The sequence below is a fragment of the Uloborus diversus genome, chromosome 4, assembly GCF_026930045.1.
Source record: "Uloborus diversus isolate 005 chromosome 4, Udiv.v.3.1, whole genome shotgun sequence".
Taxonomy (NCBI): domain Eukaryota; kingdom Metazoa; phylum Arthropoda; class Arachnida; order Araneae; family Uloboridae; genus Uloborus; species Uloborus diversus.
The window spans coordinates 53,887,015-53,901,765 of record NC_072734.1 but is presented as its reverse complement, the minus strand read 5'-3'; the positions used below and the strand labels follow the sequence as shown (position 1 = coordinate 53,901,765).

General features: G+C 34.5%; 1 protein-coding gene across 1 annotated transcript; it reads left to right on the top strand.

Moving 5' to 3' along the window:
- Positions 1–287: 287 nt before the first annotated feature.
- Positions 288–14,741, top strand: LOC129220576 (uncharacterized). Its single transcript, XM_054855008.1, has 3 exons — positions 288–660; positions 2,116–3,321; positions 14,626–14,741. Exons 1-3 carry the CDS (start codon positions 288–290, stop codon positions 14,739–14,741), a joined length of 1,695 nt encoding a protein of 564 aa, XP_054710983.1.
- Positions 14,742–14,751: the final 10 nt, after the last annotated feature.

Genomic DNA, 14,751 nt, shown 5'->3' with positions numbered 1-14,751 from the left:
TAAATTTATGTTAAATGTTACGTTCGTGTGTTGTAATAAATGTTTCAGTATAGTTATTGCAAGTATATTTTATTGCGAATTCACAACGAAGAGTAAGCGGCTCTACAATTCAAAAAAGTCACGTAGCCCGCCATGCTCAACCATTTTGGAGCCACCAGTGAGGATCGAACTCACGACCCCTGGTTTACAACCGAAGATACACATTCTATTCTATTAGACTTTATTGCATGATATAGAGACATTCTATTCTATTTATTCTCATTCTATCTATCATTTTGTGATAAACCATGACTTCTAAAGCTGCATCTGCGTATGAAAAAGCAAAAAAGAAACGAGCTACTATTCGCGCGGTAACAACTAAGCTACTGAATAAAATTTCTGAGCAGTTAAATAATGAAGACGTTACTGTGGAAGATTTAAGCACATTCAAGCTGCAATTAAATAGTAAGCTAAATCAAATTCAAGTCGCTGATGCAGAAGTTGAAAACTTAATCGAAGATATGGATGAATTCGAAAATGAAATAGAAGCTAGCCAAGAATATTCAGATAAAATTCTAAATCTTCAGTTCGATATTGAAAGCAGAATTGAAAAAATTAAGCTTGACTTTGAGAAAGATAATCGGTCTACATTACCATCGCGAAGTGGACCTTTTCAAACAAGTACGAGCATAAATTTGCCTAAATTCGATCTTCCAGCATTTAACGGAAATATAAGTAATTGGATTAGCTTTAAACAAATTTTCATTTCGACTATTCATGATAATTCTAATTTAAGTCAACTACAAAAATTGCAATACTTGCATGCATCAGTTACAGAAGAAGCTGCTCGACTAATAAAGGGCTTTCCTATCACAGAAAATAATTATTCTCAAGCTTGGGAAACGTTAATTAGTCGTTATGACAACAAAAGAGAGTTATCATATGCTTTAGTTTCAAAAATATTTAGCATTAAACCAGTCAAATTGATGACTTCTAAATCTCTTCGGGATATTTTGGATTCTTGCAATGAAGCAATTCGTAATCTAAAAACGTTGGGATTTGAGTTAGACAAACTTTCAGAATTAATCATTATTCAATTTCTCGAAAAACGCTTAGATGATAATATCCGAAAACAGTGGGAGCTCACATTAGAAGATGAAGAAATTCCATCGTATAAGAAATTTATTGAATTTTTAGAAAAGCATGCCAGAAGCATGAAAACCTGCAAAGAAAACTATCCCAAAGAGGAACTTTTGAAATCCAAGAAGTCAGTTAGCTATAATTCCGTAACAAACGTAAATCGTAGAAGTTGTGTATTGTGCAATTTAGATCATGCATTGTTCAAATGTTCAGAATTCAAAAATTTGAGCCCTCAAGAACGGTGGAATCTAGCGAAGAAGAATAAACTTTGCTTTAACTGCTTGAGAGCTAATCACGATACTTCGAAGTGTAAAGTTACTTTTCACTGCAAAGATTGTTCTAAAAGACAACACACTCTCTTACATGATTCTTCATACAAATCGAACCTTTCAGTCGATAATTCTGCACAGAGGTCAAGTGAGTCTGTTCAAGTTAATAATTCTCAGTCCAGCAGTCTAGCTTTAACTGGTCTGAATAATTCGTGCAATATTCTGCTATCTACAGCTTTAGTCAAAGTCAAGGATTCTCAAGGACATTGGCAGTTGTGTAGAACTTTACTCGATTGTGGTTCTCAAACCTCATTGATGACTGAAGAATGCTGTAATAGACTTAATCTAAAAACATTTTCAACTAATCACTTAGTCATAGGAACTGGTAATCAAGTTGCTGGAAAGTCCAATTACTTAGTAAATTTAAACTTTACTCCACGGTTTAATTCAGAAACCTTTTCTACTAAAGCACTAATAGTTAAAGAACTTACTACGAAATTACCAAATTTCCTTATTTCTAGTCATAAATGGTCACACATTGAAAGTTTGCAGTTAGCAGATCCTGATTTCTACATCTCCAGAAACATAGACATAATATTAGGTGCAGATGTATTTTTTGACATAATTCAAGGTCGCAAGATAAGTGGTGGAAAAGACACACCTACAGCTATTCAATCAAAGTTAGGTTGGATTCTCTCAGGAAGGGTATCGTCCAAATTATATGAAGGTAAAGAAAATACCAAATTGAGTCACCATTCCAGTGTAAAAATTGATGAAGTTCTTCAGAAATTCTGGGAATTGGAATCTATTCCTCAGAAAGAAAAGTTAAGCATTCAAGACGCAAACTGTGAAAAGTTTTACTCAGAAACTACAACTAGAGATGACACTGGAAGATATGAAGTCAAACTGCCATTCAAGGAAGAACCAAGTCTTGGAAATTCGAGAGATCAAGCGGTTGCACGATTTCTGTCGTTGGAAAGGAAACTAATCCAAAATCCTAGCATGTATGATCAATACAAGAATTTCATGAGGGAATATTTATCCTTAAACCACATGGAATTAGTGCAAGCAGAAGAGATCATAGTAGAAGATCGCAAGTGTTTTTATATGCCACATCACGGAGTAATTAGAGAACATAGCAGCACCACAAAATTAAGAGTTGTGTTCGACGCATCAGCTAAATCATCAACAAACATCTCGCTAAATGATGTTTTGCATGCTGGACCCAAACTCCAGACTGATCTATTTTATATTCTATCAAATTTCAGAATACACTCCATAGCTCTTGCGGCTGATATCGAAAAAATGTTCCGACAAATTCTTGTCTCACATTCAGATTCTGATTTTCAGAGAATTATGTGGCGAGAAAATCCCGATCAAAAGATTGAAGACTATAGATTGAAGACAGTGACTTACGGAACTGCTTGCGCACCGTATTTAGCCATAAGAACTATTAAAAAACTTGCTGAAGATGAAGAGATGAATTTTCCTAAAGCCTCAAAAGTTATCGAGAAGGACTTTTACGTAGATGATCTATTAACAGGAGCCGATTCAATTCAGGAAGCTGAAAATCTCATGAGTGATTTAATTAATCTAATGAGAAGAGGTGGATTCACTCTTCGAAAATGGATATCAAATGAACAAAGTATTCTTTCAAAATTACCTCCTGAACTAAAAGGAACAGAACAGTCTATAAATATTGCTGAAGATCAGTCAGTGAAACTTCTTGGCATTCAGTGGGATCCAAATCAAGACACATTTGCGATTCATTTAAATCCAGCTCAAAAAGTCACCACAAAACGGCAATTATTGTCAAGCATTGCTAGAATTTATGATCCCCTCGGTTTCATTTCACCCTCTACAGTTTTAGCTAAAATTATGATGCAGAAATTATGGTTATGCAAGTCAAAATGTGATGATCCACTCCCAGACAGTATCCTTAAAGAATGGACAAGTTTTGCTTCACAGCTTCCGATACTTGAAAATATTCAAATGACACGACATTTCTTCATCCAAAATTCTGCAGTAAAATGTATTCAAATTCATGGCTTTTGCGATGCTTCCCAAAAGGCTTTTGCTGCTGTCCTTTACATGAGATCAGAGTTTGAAGACGAGAAAGTCAAGATTAGTTTAATCGCCGCGAAAACCAGAGTCGCACCACTAAAAACAATAACGCTTCCTCGTTTGGAGCTGTGTGCAGCTGTATTGTTAAGCCAACTCTACAAGAATGTAGTTGAAAATCTTGCCATTCAAGTAGATGAGTCATTCTTTTGGACGGATTCCCAAATAGTGCTTGATTGGATAAATTCCGAACCTCATAAATGGAAATCCTTCATTTCTAATAGGATATCGCAAATTCATACTAATACTCAAGTCGATGCCTGGCATCACGTTGTAAGCAAAGAGAACCCTTGTGATTGTGCCTCAAGAGGACTCATGCCTTCAAAACTTCTTAATCATTCACTATGGTGGAAAGGTCCTTCTTGGCTTTCAGATTCGCCAATAGTTATCCCTCCACAAAATCATTCAGCTTCGGAAAAAGAAAAAATCTCAGAAGTGTCAGTGAAAACGGCAAGTTATTCTAATCAAGTAGAAGGCGAGTTAAACTTCATTCATAACTATTCTTCGCTGAGTAAGCTTTCTAGAGTAGTTGCTTATAGCGTACGATTTATTCAAAATGCAAAATGTGACAAAAATAATCGGAAAGTAGGTTCTCTTAAGACATCAGAATTACTTCACGCCACAACTCGCATTGTAAAGTTGGTCCAAGATTCAGAATTCAAATCGGAAATTCATGCTATTCAAACTAAAGGGAGTTTGCCAGCTAAAAGTTCCTTAATATCATTGAATCCTTTTCTTGACAAAAACGGTATTTTAAGAGTTGGCGGCAGACTTAAACACTCTAATATGTCAAATGATCAAAAACATCCAATGCTACTTCCTAAAAATCATCATCTTTCGGATTTAATTATAGATTATTATCACAAACTCTCTCTTCATGGAGGAACACAAGTTGTACTCTCACTCATTAGACAGCGGTTTTGGCTGATATCAGGAAGAGATAAAGTCAGAAGAAATATTCAGCGTTGTCTGACATGCTTCAAGATGAAGAAGAAAATCATGTGCTAAATTATGGGAGATTTACCTAAAGATCGCGTTCTTCCTTCCAGACCATTTCTCAAAACGGGAATAGATTTTGCAGGGCCGATAATAACGAAGCCAAATCTCAAGAGAACAAGGGTTACCACAAAGTCATACATTGCTTTATTCATTTGCTTCACGACAAAAGCAGTTCATCTTGAAGTTGTGTCCGAACTAAGTACAGATTCCTTCTTAGCGTGCCTCAGAAGATTTATATCGAGAAGAGGGAAACCTTCAGACATATATACTGATAACGGCTCTAACTTTAAAGGTGCAAGAAACTATTTATACAGTCAAATGGAAATTCTTAAATCAGCATCAGTTCAGGACTTTGCTTCAGAATTGTTTATTAACTGGCATTTCATCCCACCCAGTGCACCTCATTTTGGAGGTATCTGGGAGTCTAACATCAAATCAATGAAGCAACGTTCTAGGCTCAGCTGCAGACGATAAGAACTACCAATTCATTTGCCTTTTTCCTACCCCCCCCCCCCGAAAGGTGTGTACAAACCTTTTGTATAAGCTTATAAGTTTGTGCTTGGAAGTTCTTGAGGGGTACGATTAGGATAGTGAAATTAATAATGGCTTTTGTTATTGATAGACAGGCAACATGTAATACTATGTGAGAACTTGGTATTGTTTTTACATTGCAAACTAATTGCTTCAAAATAGAAATGATTTGTGTATGAAAAATCATTGGTGCAAACATTGTGTGGCCGGTTTGGTTTTTAAGACGTGACCGGTCGAGTTTTTTTTTTAGCTTCCAACATATTCCAACTCTACGATCATTGACTAATGCAGCTAAATTCTGTAACTTTTGATTGGTTGAATAAAATATAACAAAGTAGCATATCAAATTGAAGGAAATTTAAAGCTCAAGGCACTAGGAGCAAATATTTGACAAAAAGAGAGAATTTTTCTGAAAATTATCGATTTTTTATAACATATACCCAGAAAATTATTGGAAATTTGACAAATATGTGTAGAAACAGTTTCATAGTAAGTTTATTTAGCTTGAATTTTTATTTTAAACGCCTTTTTCCCACCGTTTCTGACATTTTCTCGAAAAACCCACAATTTTCTTCCCCCCTCCCTCCCACCTTTAGCTCACCCCCACGGTCGGGGACTTTTAGTATGTTTACTTACTAACTACCCCTAACAATATTCTGAAGTCAAAAATTTATCGCATATCCATGCACGCTACAATGTGTTCATTGACTGGACTATACTTTCTTCCACAGCTCATGTTTCAATGTATTATCTTTTGTTTTCGTTTAAAAAATAAATAAATAAAATGTTTTGGATAAAGTCCCTACTAATGGTAAAAAGAGGGTTACTAAACTAAAAGTGTATGCCAGCCACTGACGACTAAGTAAAGTGTTTATTTATTTATTTTTTTCACGAACACGTTTGTTGCACAAGGACCTAAAAATAATTATTTATTGATAATTATCAGTGCTGGATCTATAATTTTTCTGAACCCGGGGCAAATCTTGAAACTGCTGCCCTTAATTATCTTCCTTCAAGTTTAATATTGAGTTTCAAAAAAAAAAAAAAACACGGAAATAGAGTGGATTTGTTGTCTCCCAAAAGTTGCCTCCCGGGAGCAAGGGTCTTGGCTCCCCCCATCGCCCCCAGATCCAGCACTGATCTCTGTAGTGAACTTACAAGGAAATGATTAGTCATTAAAGAATTGCACTGCATTTACATTATTTAAAAGAAAACTACTGATCAGAAACTAAGCAATAGATTGTACCGAATAGTTAAGTAGCATGAATTCAAACAAATAAGGCTTATAGATTTTGTTCTATTGAAATTAATTTTTTTGAAAATGAAAGTTATGAAGCAACGAATTAAAGTTATGATAAGCTTTTGTTTATACATTTTTGTTTACTTTTTACAGTATGGATTAGCTTTAAAAATGAAAATATGGAAATTAATATTTTAAATGTAAACTAGAGGACAGACGTTGTTTTGTTTTAACTTTGTAACTTGAACAGTTAAAAAAGTTCAATAAACTATCAAGTGTTTGAACTGTTCTGTTGAAAAAATAAGTAAAAAGAAAATGTTTTAAGCTGCTTGGTGTCAGAATGTGTACACTTATTACAACTTGATTTATCTAATACCCAATGAGCAGTTGTTTTATTAACTATTTTTTCTCGCGTACTTGATGGTTTGTTACTTCAGCCATACTGAAAGGATAAAAAGCGTCCTCAGATATTAAGTGTAAAAAACTAACTACCCCTCTAGAACAAACGGGAAATCCCGCTGCAACATCCCCCATATAAAAAAGAATAAAACAATCGAAAGGATATTGTTTAAAGATCAAGATAGAAACAGTTCTCTGAATAAGCAAAAATCACTCATATCTCCCTTCCCCCTTCCTCCCGGTGTAAAATAAACACATTCTTCAACTAAAATGACTAAAAATTCTTTAAAAACTAAAAGCAATTCTTTGCAATTTGAAATATTTCGCCAAATAAACAAAAAATATGATAAATTACATTAACAGTAGCTTTAAAATGTAAACAAATGATCACGCAACTCTATTGTTTACAGCCAAAGTCGCCAAGCCACCGTGTTACTGTAATCCAGCCGATCAGTGAGCGAAGCCAACTCCGACGGATTAGCAGTCCGATCTTTTGAACGGAAACTTTTAAAACTTCATATATTGCAAATTTGTTCTTCCCACCAAAGATAAAGATCTTCCACTGCACTCATCTTTTGTGTACAGAACTACCCTGTTGTAATTTATCTGGACGAAAATAAAATTTGTTTTGTCTTTTAATTCCATCATCTTTTCCTTTAATAATGTACTGCTTAGTTTCATAATCCTTAAAGTATTCTTAACATTGGTGCCAAAACTCAGATGGATTTGAGCCGAGATTTCTTCCAGTACTTTACTTTAAAATATATTACTGGACCTAAAATCGTTGTTTTCAAGAAATGAAGGCTTCACTCTCTACGTTTTATCTGTTCTCAATTGACATATCACAGTAAGAAATTTCATTACAAAAAGTAGAGCTGGCTTTCTTATTGTCCTTTGGCAACGGGTTAAATATTTATTTCAGTTCTCGCTCAACAATAGGCTAAAATAAATATTAATCATTTAGAAGATATAACCATCCAATGTTTAAATTAATTAATTAATTAACAAAAAGATTTCGGATTCGATCCATCGCTCTTCGAAGCTATGCTTGCCACAACTTAATTACACACAAAAAAATGTGATCAAAATCGATCCAACCGTTTAAAAGCCTTATGGTGACAAACGTTCGCGCAGAAGATTTTTATATATTAAGATGTAGCTTTTGTAGTAAGTAATATTGTATACTACATTTTTCTGCAAATTTTTTCATTAGTACACATTGTTCATGTGCAGTTCTGCTGTAAACTATTCAATTGTTTTGGAAATATCTCTGTATTTTAAATTTTCATAGTAGCTATGCTGATTAATAATTGGATTCATACAAAGCCTAAACCATCGTCAGCCTGCAGTTCCAAAATACGCGAATTTAGGATTTTAGTGCATATTTAATTTTTCTAAAAATTCTCTTATACTTGTGTAGTACAGGGGCGGATACATGCTACTATTTCAGGGGGGTCATGATGAATAATGACCCCCCCCCCCACCATGAATGAAACTATGGTTTTGGTTTCAAAAAATTTCTGAAACTGCTTGGGTATTAATAAAAAGCACCAAATCGACCTGGAATAAAGCACCTAATAGGGCATTAACGATATAAATTAATTTCATAGCAATGAAAAGTGTAGTAGGGGAAAGTGGGGCTGAAAGGGACAGGGGCTGAAAGGGACATTATATATTTCTTAAAACCTGATGTAAATAAAAGTTTTCATTTACTGCCAACAGAGGGAGCCAGATGTTTATAGTTGGTAGACTAAGTCAAGTTGTCAACATAACAATTATTTTTATCTGCAAATACTGAAGTTAATTTTCATCATCAAAAAGTAAGTTATACTTCTATTTATATTTTGTTTCAGAACCAAAGTGTATTTAGTTATAGAAAAAATCTTTGTGTGTTAATTAAAAGTACATTAAATACCTAAAAATCTGTGATAAGCGATTTTCACAGGACAGAAAGTTAGGCTTAGCAGCCATGTGGTGTATGTAATGTATGAATCTGGGGCTGAAAGCGACACTATCATCGGGGCTGAAAGGGACGCCTCAGAAAAATTATGCTTGTGTTTAAAATTTTCTTTTTTTTTAAAATTATTTCAATAATTAATATATTTTGCATTTATATTTTAATAATAAATTATGAAAAAATGCTTTGTTAATGTATAATTTAAATAACTTTAAACTGCTGGTATATTTTATTAATTTAATAAAATCAAATTAAGACATACAAATTTTACAACTTTTTTTTTTAGTTGCAAATATGGTACGTAACTACAAAAAGGAGGACAGATAGAGTCAGAAAGACTGGATCTGAGATGGAAGCAGCTGTAAATGAAGTTCTAGTTCATGGACAATCAGTTAGATCAGTTTCTAAACAATATGGGATTGCTAAATCATATTTAGCACGAAAAATCAAAATGTATAAAGACATGGGAGAAGTTAAAGAATTTACTCACAAGCCAAACATTGGCAATAGAAGAGTGTTTACTTCTGAACAAGAAACTGAATTAGCTTCTTATTTAGTTAAAGCTGCAAAAATTAGTCATGGATTAACTGCTGTGCAAACCAGGACACTTGCTTATGAATATGCTTTGCTTATAGAATCGCCACTGATTCCGGATGTTTGGAAAAGCACAAAGCAAGCTGGCTATGACTGGCTGAATGGATTTACGAAACGAAGTGGGGATCTCTCTCTCCGTACTCCTGAGCCAACTAGTCTGTCCTGAGCAACAAGTTTCAATGCTTCAAATGTCAGAATATTCTATGAGAAACTTGAAGAAGTAATGAATCGCTACAAATTTACAGCAGACAGGATTTATAATGCTGACGAAACCGGGATTGCAACTGTACATAAACCACCCAAAATTATTGCAAAACGTGGTCAAAAGCAGGTTTCACAAATAACATCAGGCGAAAGGGGTCAACTCGTTACTATGTTATGTATTATAAATGCCATAGGAAATACTTTGCCACCTGTATTTATTTTTCCAAGAACCAATTACAAGGAATTTATGCTTCATGGTGCACCTCCACAGAGCCTTGGATTGGTGTATAAGACTGGATGGATGACATGTGATAACTTTCTTGCAGCTCTTAAACACCTTGCCAAATATTCTTTCTGTACCCCAGATAATCCAATATTGTTACTAATAGACAATAGTGAAACACATATAAGTGTCGAAATCATAAAGTTTTCCAAGGAAAATGGGATAGTAATTTTGACATTTACTCCTCATTGTAGCCACAGAATGCAGCCACTCGATGTTTCTGTCTTTGGCCCATTTAAAGGTAGATACGATGCTGCTGCCAATAACTGGATGATAACAAACCCTGGCAAAACCATAGCCATTTATAATGTGGCCGAACTTGCAGGCATTGCATTTTCTTTGGCCTTCACAAGATCGAACATTCAGTCCGGTTTTCATAAAAGTGGCATTTATCCTTTTAATAAAGAAATCTTTACTGAGGAGGATTTTTTGAGTACCTACGTTACAAACAGACCAAACCCAATAATAGCCCCAGAAACTTCTCCCAGCCAAAATGATGTATCGCAACCTGGTACATCAAAATAAGTCGAGAAACCATTATTGGATTTAGCAGTGCCAGTCCCGTCTTCTAATGATACAAAGCATCTCTCTATAGAAGTGATCCGATCTTATCCTAAGGTTGCACCAAGAAAGGCATGTAGAGGTCGAAAAAAGGGTTCGTCCCGAATTTTGACAGACACACCTGAAAAAAAAAGAGTGGAACAAGAATGTTTAGCAAAAGTTGCTAGTAAAGGCAAAAGTAAATGTGCTTCTTACAATATTCAGAAAGACCGTCCGAAACGAATAAAACGGAAGCTTCTCACAATCTCATCTAGTGACAGTGATGATGACGACAGCTTTCAAGCATTGGATTCAACAAGTGATTATGATGAATTTATTGTGAACAAAACAAATATCCAGACAAATGACTTTGTATTAGTGAAATTTTTAGGAAAATCCTGTGTGCATCATTATGTAGGAAAGGTTGTTGATAATCCCGACACAGACGAACTGAAAGTAACTTTCCTTAGGAAAAGTCATACATGTTGGAAATTCGGTTTTCCTGACAATGAAGACACTAGCATCGTAGATATGAATGATGTTGTTTCAAAGTTGCCGCCGCCTTTGAAATTGGGTGGCACAGCAAGGATGAATGCACAATTTCAATTTCCAATCGATATTAGTTCATTTAGTGTTAAATAATTTTCATATTTGTTCATTAGAAATTAGAAATTTGTTCATTTAATAATTTTCATATTTGTTCTTTTATATGACATTGAATATGCTGTTGTTTGGGAAAGTATTTTCACACAAAGAAAATTGTGCTGCAACATTAAGTACTGTTATTTGTTGTGTCCCTTTCATCCCCAAAATATGTCCCTTTCAATCCCGATGATGGGGCAGAAAGGGACAGCGGATTACCCTACCGTAATTCATTGTACTGAACAAATTATAGGCGTTACATCTTTGTTACTATATTCTTATAATAGACAATGAAATGCTTTATAAACTGTTTTAGAAACAATAATTTCAATTTTGAAAGTTTTATAGAAAATAAAAGAAAACCTGAATTTGTCCCCTCCAGCCCCAGCCTCCCCTATTTCAAATTCAAATATTTACTTTCGAAAATAATTAATGAAATGAAAAGACTACTGAAACCGTTTACATTTTATTCATAAAAGGTCAGAACACAATGTGGACGGATACTATTGTCGACTGTTTAGGAGGCGTCATGACCCTCATGACCCTCCCCTTGTAACCGCCACCGGTGTAGTAGGTATTCTGAGAGGATATTATTGCTAAATAATTGTTCTAAAACGCATCCTATAGTATAACTGTGCCTAAACGTGTGCCACAAACAGTTTAGCATAAGTGTTCAAAAACGTGTCTTTAATGCTATCCTATAAGTGCTTAAAAAGTGTTCTAAAAAGAGGGCTGAACTATACATATATTCCAAACTGTTTCTAGAAGTGTTTTGGAAACTGACCCAAAAAAGTGTTCTAAAAAGGGGACTAGTGTACGTGTTCAAAAAATGTCCAATAAAAGAAAACACGCCATTTTTTATTCTTTTATTTCTTCCTTGTCAACAAGTTTCCCAGTCGTGCATGTAAATACGTTGCTGTAATCCCCATTAAATACTGTTTATAATACTATAAAAGCAATTTTCTCAGTTCAGAAATTTTAATATTATTCTACTAGATACAAGCTCTCAAAATAAGATCGAACACGTTTTCAACACAAATCACATCATAACTCAAGCTATGCAGATCGAAATGTGACGAAACTTCATCCTCAAAGGTTTCAGACACAAATCTTTTTTTTTTCACCGGCAGAGTGTAGCACAGAACTCTAATCTAGATTTCAAGCCCCCGGTCCAATTTAAGCCGTGTTCCAATAAAAGCGGTCTTCCCCTACATAATTATTCATTTTGAAAAGTGTAAATTTAATCTTCTTCATGCTATCCCGTTTTACATCGTATGAGTTTACAGACTGAATAATACCTATTATGCCTTAAATATAAGAACAGAATAACACGAGATTATATTTTTATGCATTGCAAGCTTATTTTTAACACAGGATCTCACTTATATTAAAAGGATCAAAATAACTAAACTGCAAAAGTGCGCCGGTAACCAAAATAATAAAAAAACAGCAAAAGTTCAAATCTGATGAAGAAAGAACACAAACAACAATGCTGACCATTGTAAAGTAAAATAGACGATAAGGTAACGTGACATGCAAGTGCCAGGCAGGAGAATAGCAAGAAAACAACAACAGCAAACTGAAACTGGAGGCGTAAAATAAAACCGAAGAGGTAATTAAAAACTGGAAAGCAATAATTACATTAGAACTTTTCAGGATGTATTCCAACAGATCTCATAGCTTAGGTGTCCTTTCCGCAACAATACAATTGCGCTATACTTCATTCTGAAGGGCAATTTCCTACTTTTCTAATGCAACTTAAATAAAATGATGGAGGTATTTTATTATAATCTGAAGCAATTTTCAGCGATCTAAAATTTTGAGAAACAAACTCATTTCTGTCGCAAATAGCTTTAATTCTTTTAATTTCATTTATCAAGGTATTACAAAAACCTTTCACGGAATGTATGAACTCCATGAAATCAAACGATTAACATGGAATGTTAAAGAAAGTCTTGAATCAGAAAGATTAATAACTTTGGAAAGTTTATATTATACATTTATAAAGATGATAACTCCCACTGGTTTTATAAATTTCTGAAGGATGAAGCTTTAAAATTTATGGACACAAAGCTGCTCTAGTGTGAAATATTTTAAAGGCGTGTAAGAATCTTGTTTAGAGGCTAGCATAAATGGCTTGAAGTTGAAGGATGATGTCATCCGGAAAGCAATCAGACCCAAAAGATTTAAAAATCCGGATAAGAGCCTGAATGACAACCAGTGTACCAGTGTTATATTACATTGGCACCTGCCTTTGGGTAAAAGGTTTGTTTAAGAAAGAAATGTGGTTTCCTTGTGTACAATGCGAATTTTTATTGAACATATTCATCTAAAAATATGAAGACCATCTTGCTAGAAAACACAACGTCAAAATGCCAACCTTATAGACGCTGAAATTAAGCTTTCAAAATGCATTACAGACGGCTACTATTATAAAGCATTTGATCAATGAGCCGAAAAACGTTTAAACTAGAAGCGAATTATTGAAAACAGTTGATGTTTTGAGGGTTTGATGTTTCCAGCTGGGTAAAGTACGCTTAGAGTGGAGTTGAAGCTGAAACAATAGCAAGTTGCATTCATCGCGTTGGATTCATATGAGATACATCAAATTAGAATTCGATGACAATGATGACTCCAAAAGTTTACAGCCGTTAGTGCATCAAACAGGAGCTCAGAAACGCCACTTGATGTAACTTAACCTGCTAAAATAGCTTTGATTCTTATACAGTGAAGCACCGTTTATACGTTTTTGAAGGGACTGTATGAAAAAAACGTACAAATGGAAAAAAGTATAATAGGTATAGGTTTAATGTGTATTAGACTCTGTAGGGAACAATTTAAAAAACGCATAATTGATTAAAGCGTATAAAGGAGAAACGTATGAACGGTGCTTCACTTTACAACCATTTAAAAAAATAGTATATATTGAAAAGTTATGCAGATACTAAAATAATGTAAAGATGCAGTAAAAATAAATATATAAAATAAGTAAACAAATAAGGTTATAAAAATCTTGTCTTAAGCACTCTTTGTCCCGTCAGTGCCCTCCCCAGATGTGTTTTACTGTATACACATAATATTTATAATCACTTCAACATTCCAAAATGGTAGTATTATTTTATTCCCAAGGCATTTTTTACTTCAGACAATATTATGTAGACGTATATAGGTCATGATAACTACAAATGAACATTTATGAGGAGTGATTGTGTATACTACTTCACATTAGGTGGCAAAAGATGACTTAAGGATACTTGTGTACTTTGTTGAATGTTTGGTTATATATATTTCAAATTTTACTTGGATTTTCACAAGAGACACTAGGATTTATCACTTGGACTTATCATGGACCATGGCCCCACTAAATACGCTGACGGGCCTTGACAATTTTTGACTTTTCTGTGTTAAACCGATGCTGCTCATGCAACCATCAATCAATGTCAGCGTTTCAATACAGCTCATGCATCCACCAATCATAATCAATGTTTCAAAGTTTGTTTATATTTTTGGTTGGACATCGCCCGTTTTGACCGCAAGAGGTGCCACTGGGAACCCCTGCATCCACCAATCATTAGCAAAGTGATGAAAACAGGGGTGCCCAGTAGCGCCCTCTTTGTTGCCATGGGTTTCAGCGATTGAAACGCCCTATAAGAATTAAGTGGGGCCATGCATGGACTTATTAAATTGGACTTATTAAATTATTTGACGTTGCGGTTTTTTCTAACAGGGCAGCGTAATAGGCTCTACGCCATCTGCAGACCTGGACCCAAGGACTGTCAGCCATTTTTTCAACTTTTATGTGGTACCAATAAAGACACTGATGAAAAATTGGTGAAGGATTAGAAATTCGATC

What these genes read in the sequence shown, in the direction of transcription:
- LOC129220576 (XM_054855008.1), top strand. Translation starts at nt 288, where the DNA reads ATGACTTCTAAAGCTGCATCTGCGTATGAAAAAGCAAAAAAGAAACGA. An exon ending in AAGTGGACCTTTTCAAACAA is followed by an intron (nt 661 to 2,115) that starts GTACGAGCATAA and finishes AATTATATGAAG; the next exon opens with GTAAAGAAAATACCAAATTG. An exon ending in TGATGATCCACTCCCAGACA is followed by an intron (nt 3,322 to 14,625) that starts GTATCCTTAAAG and finishes TTTTTCTAACAG; the next exon opens with GGCAGCGTAATAGGCTCTAC.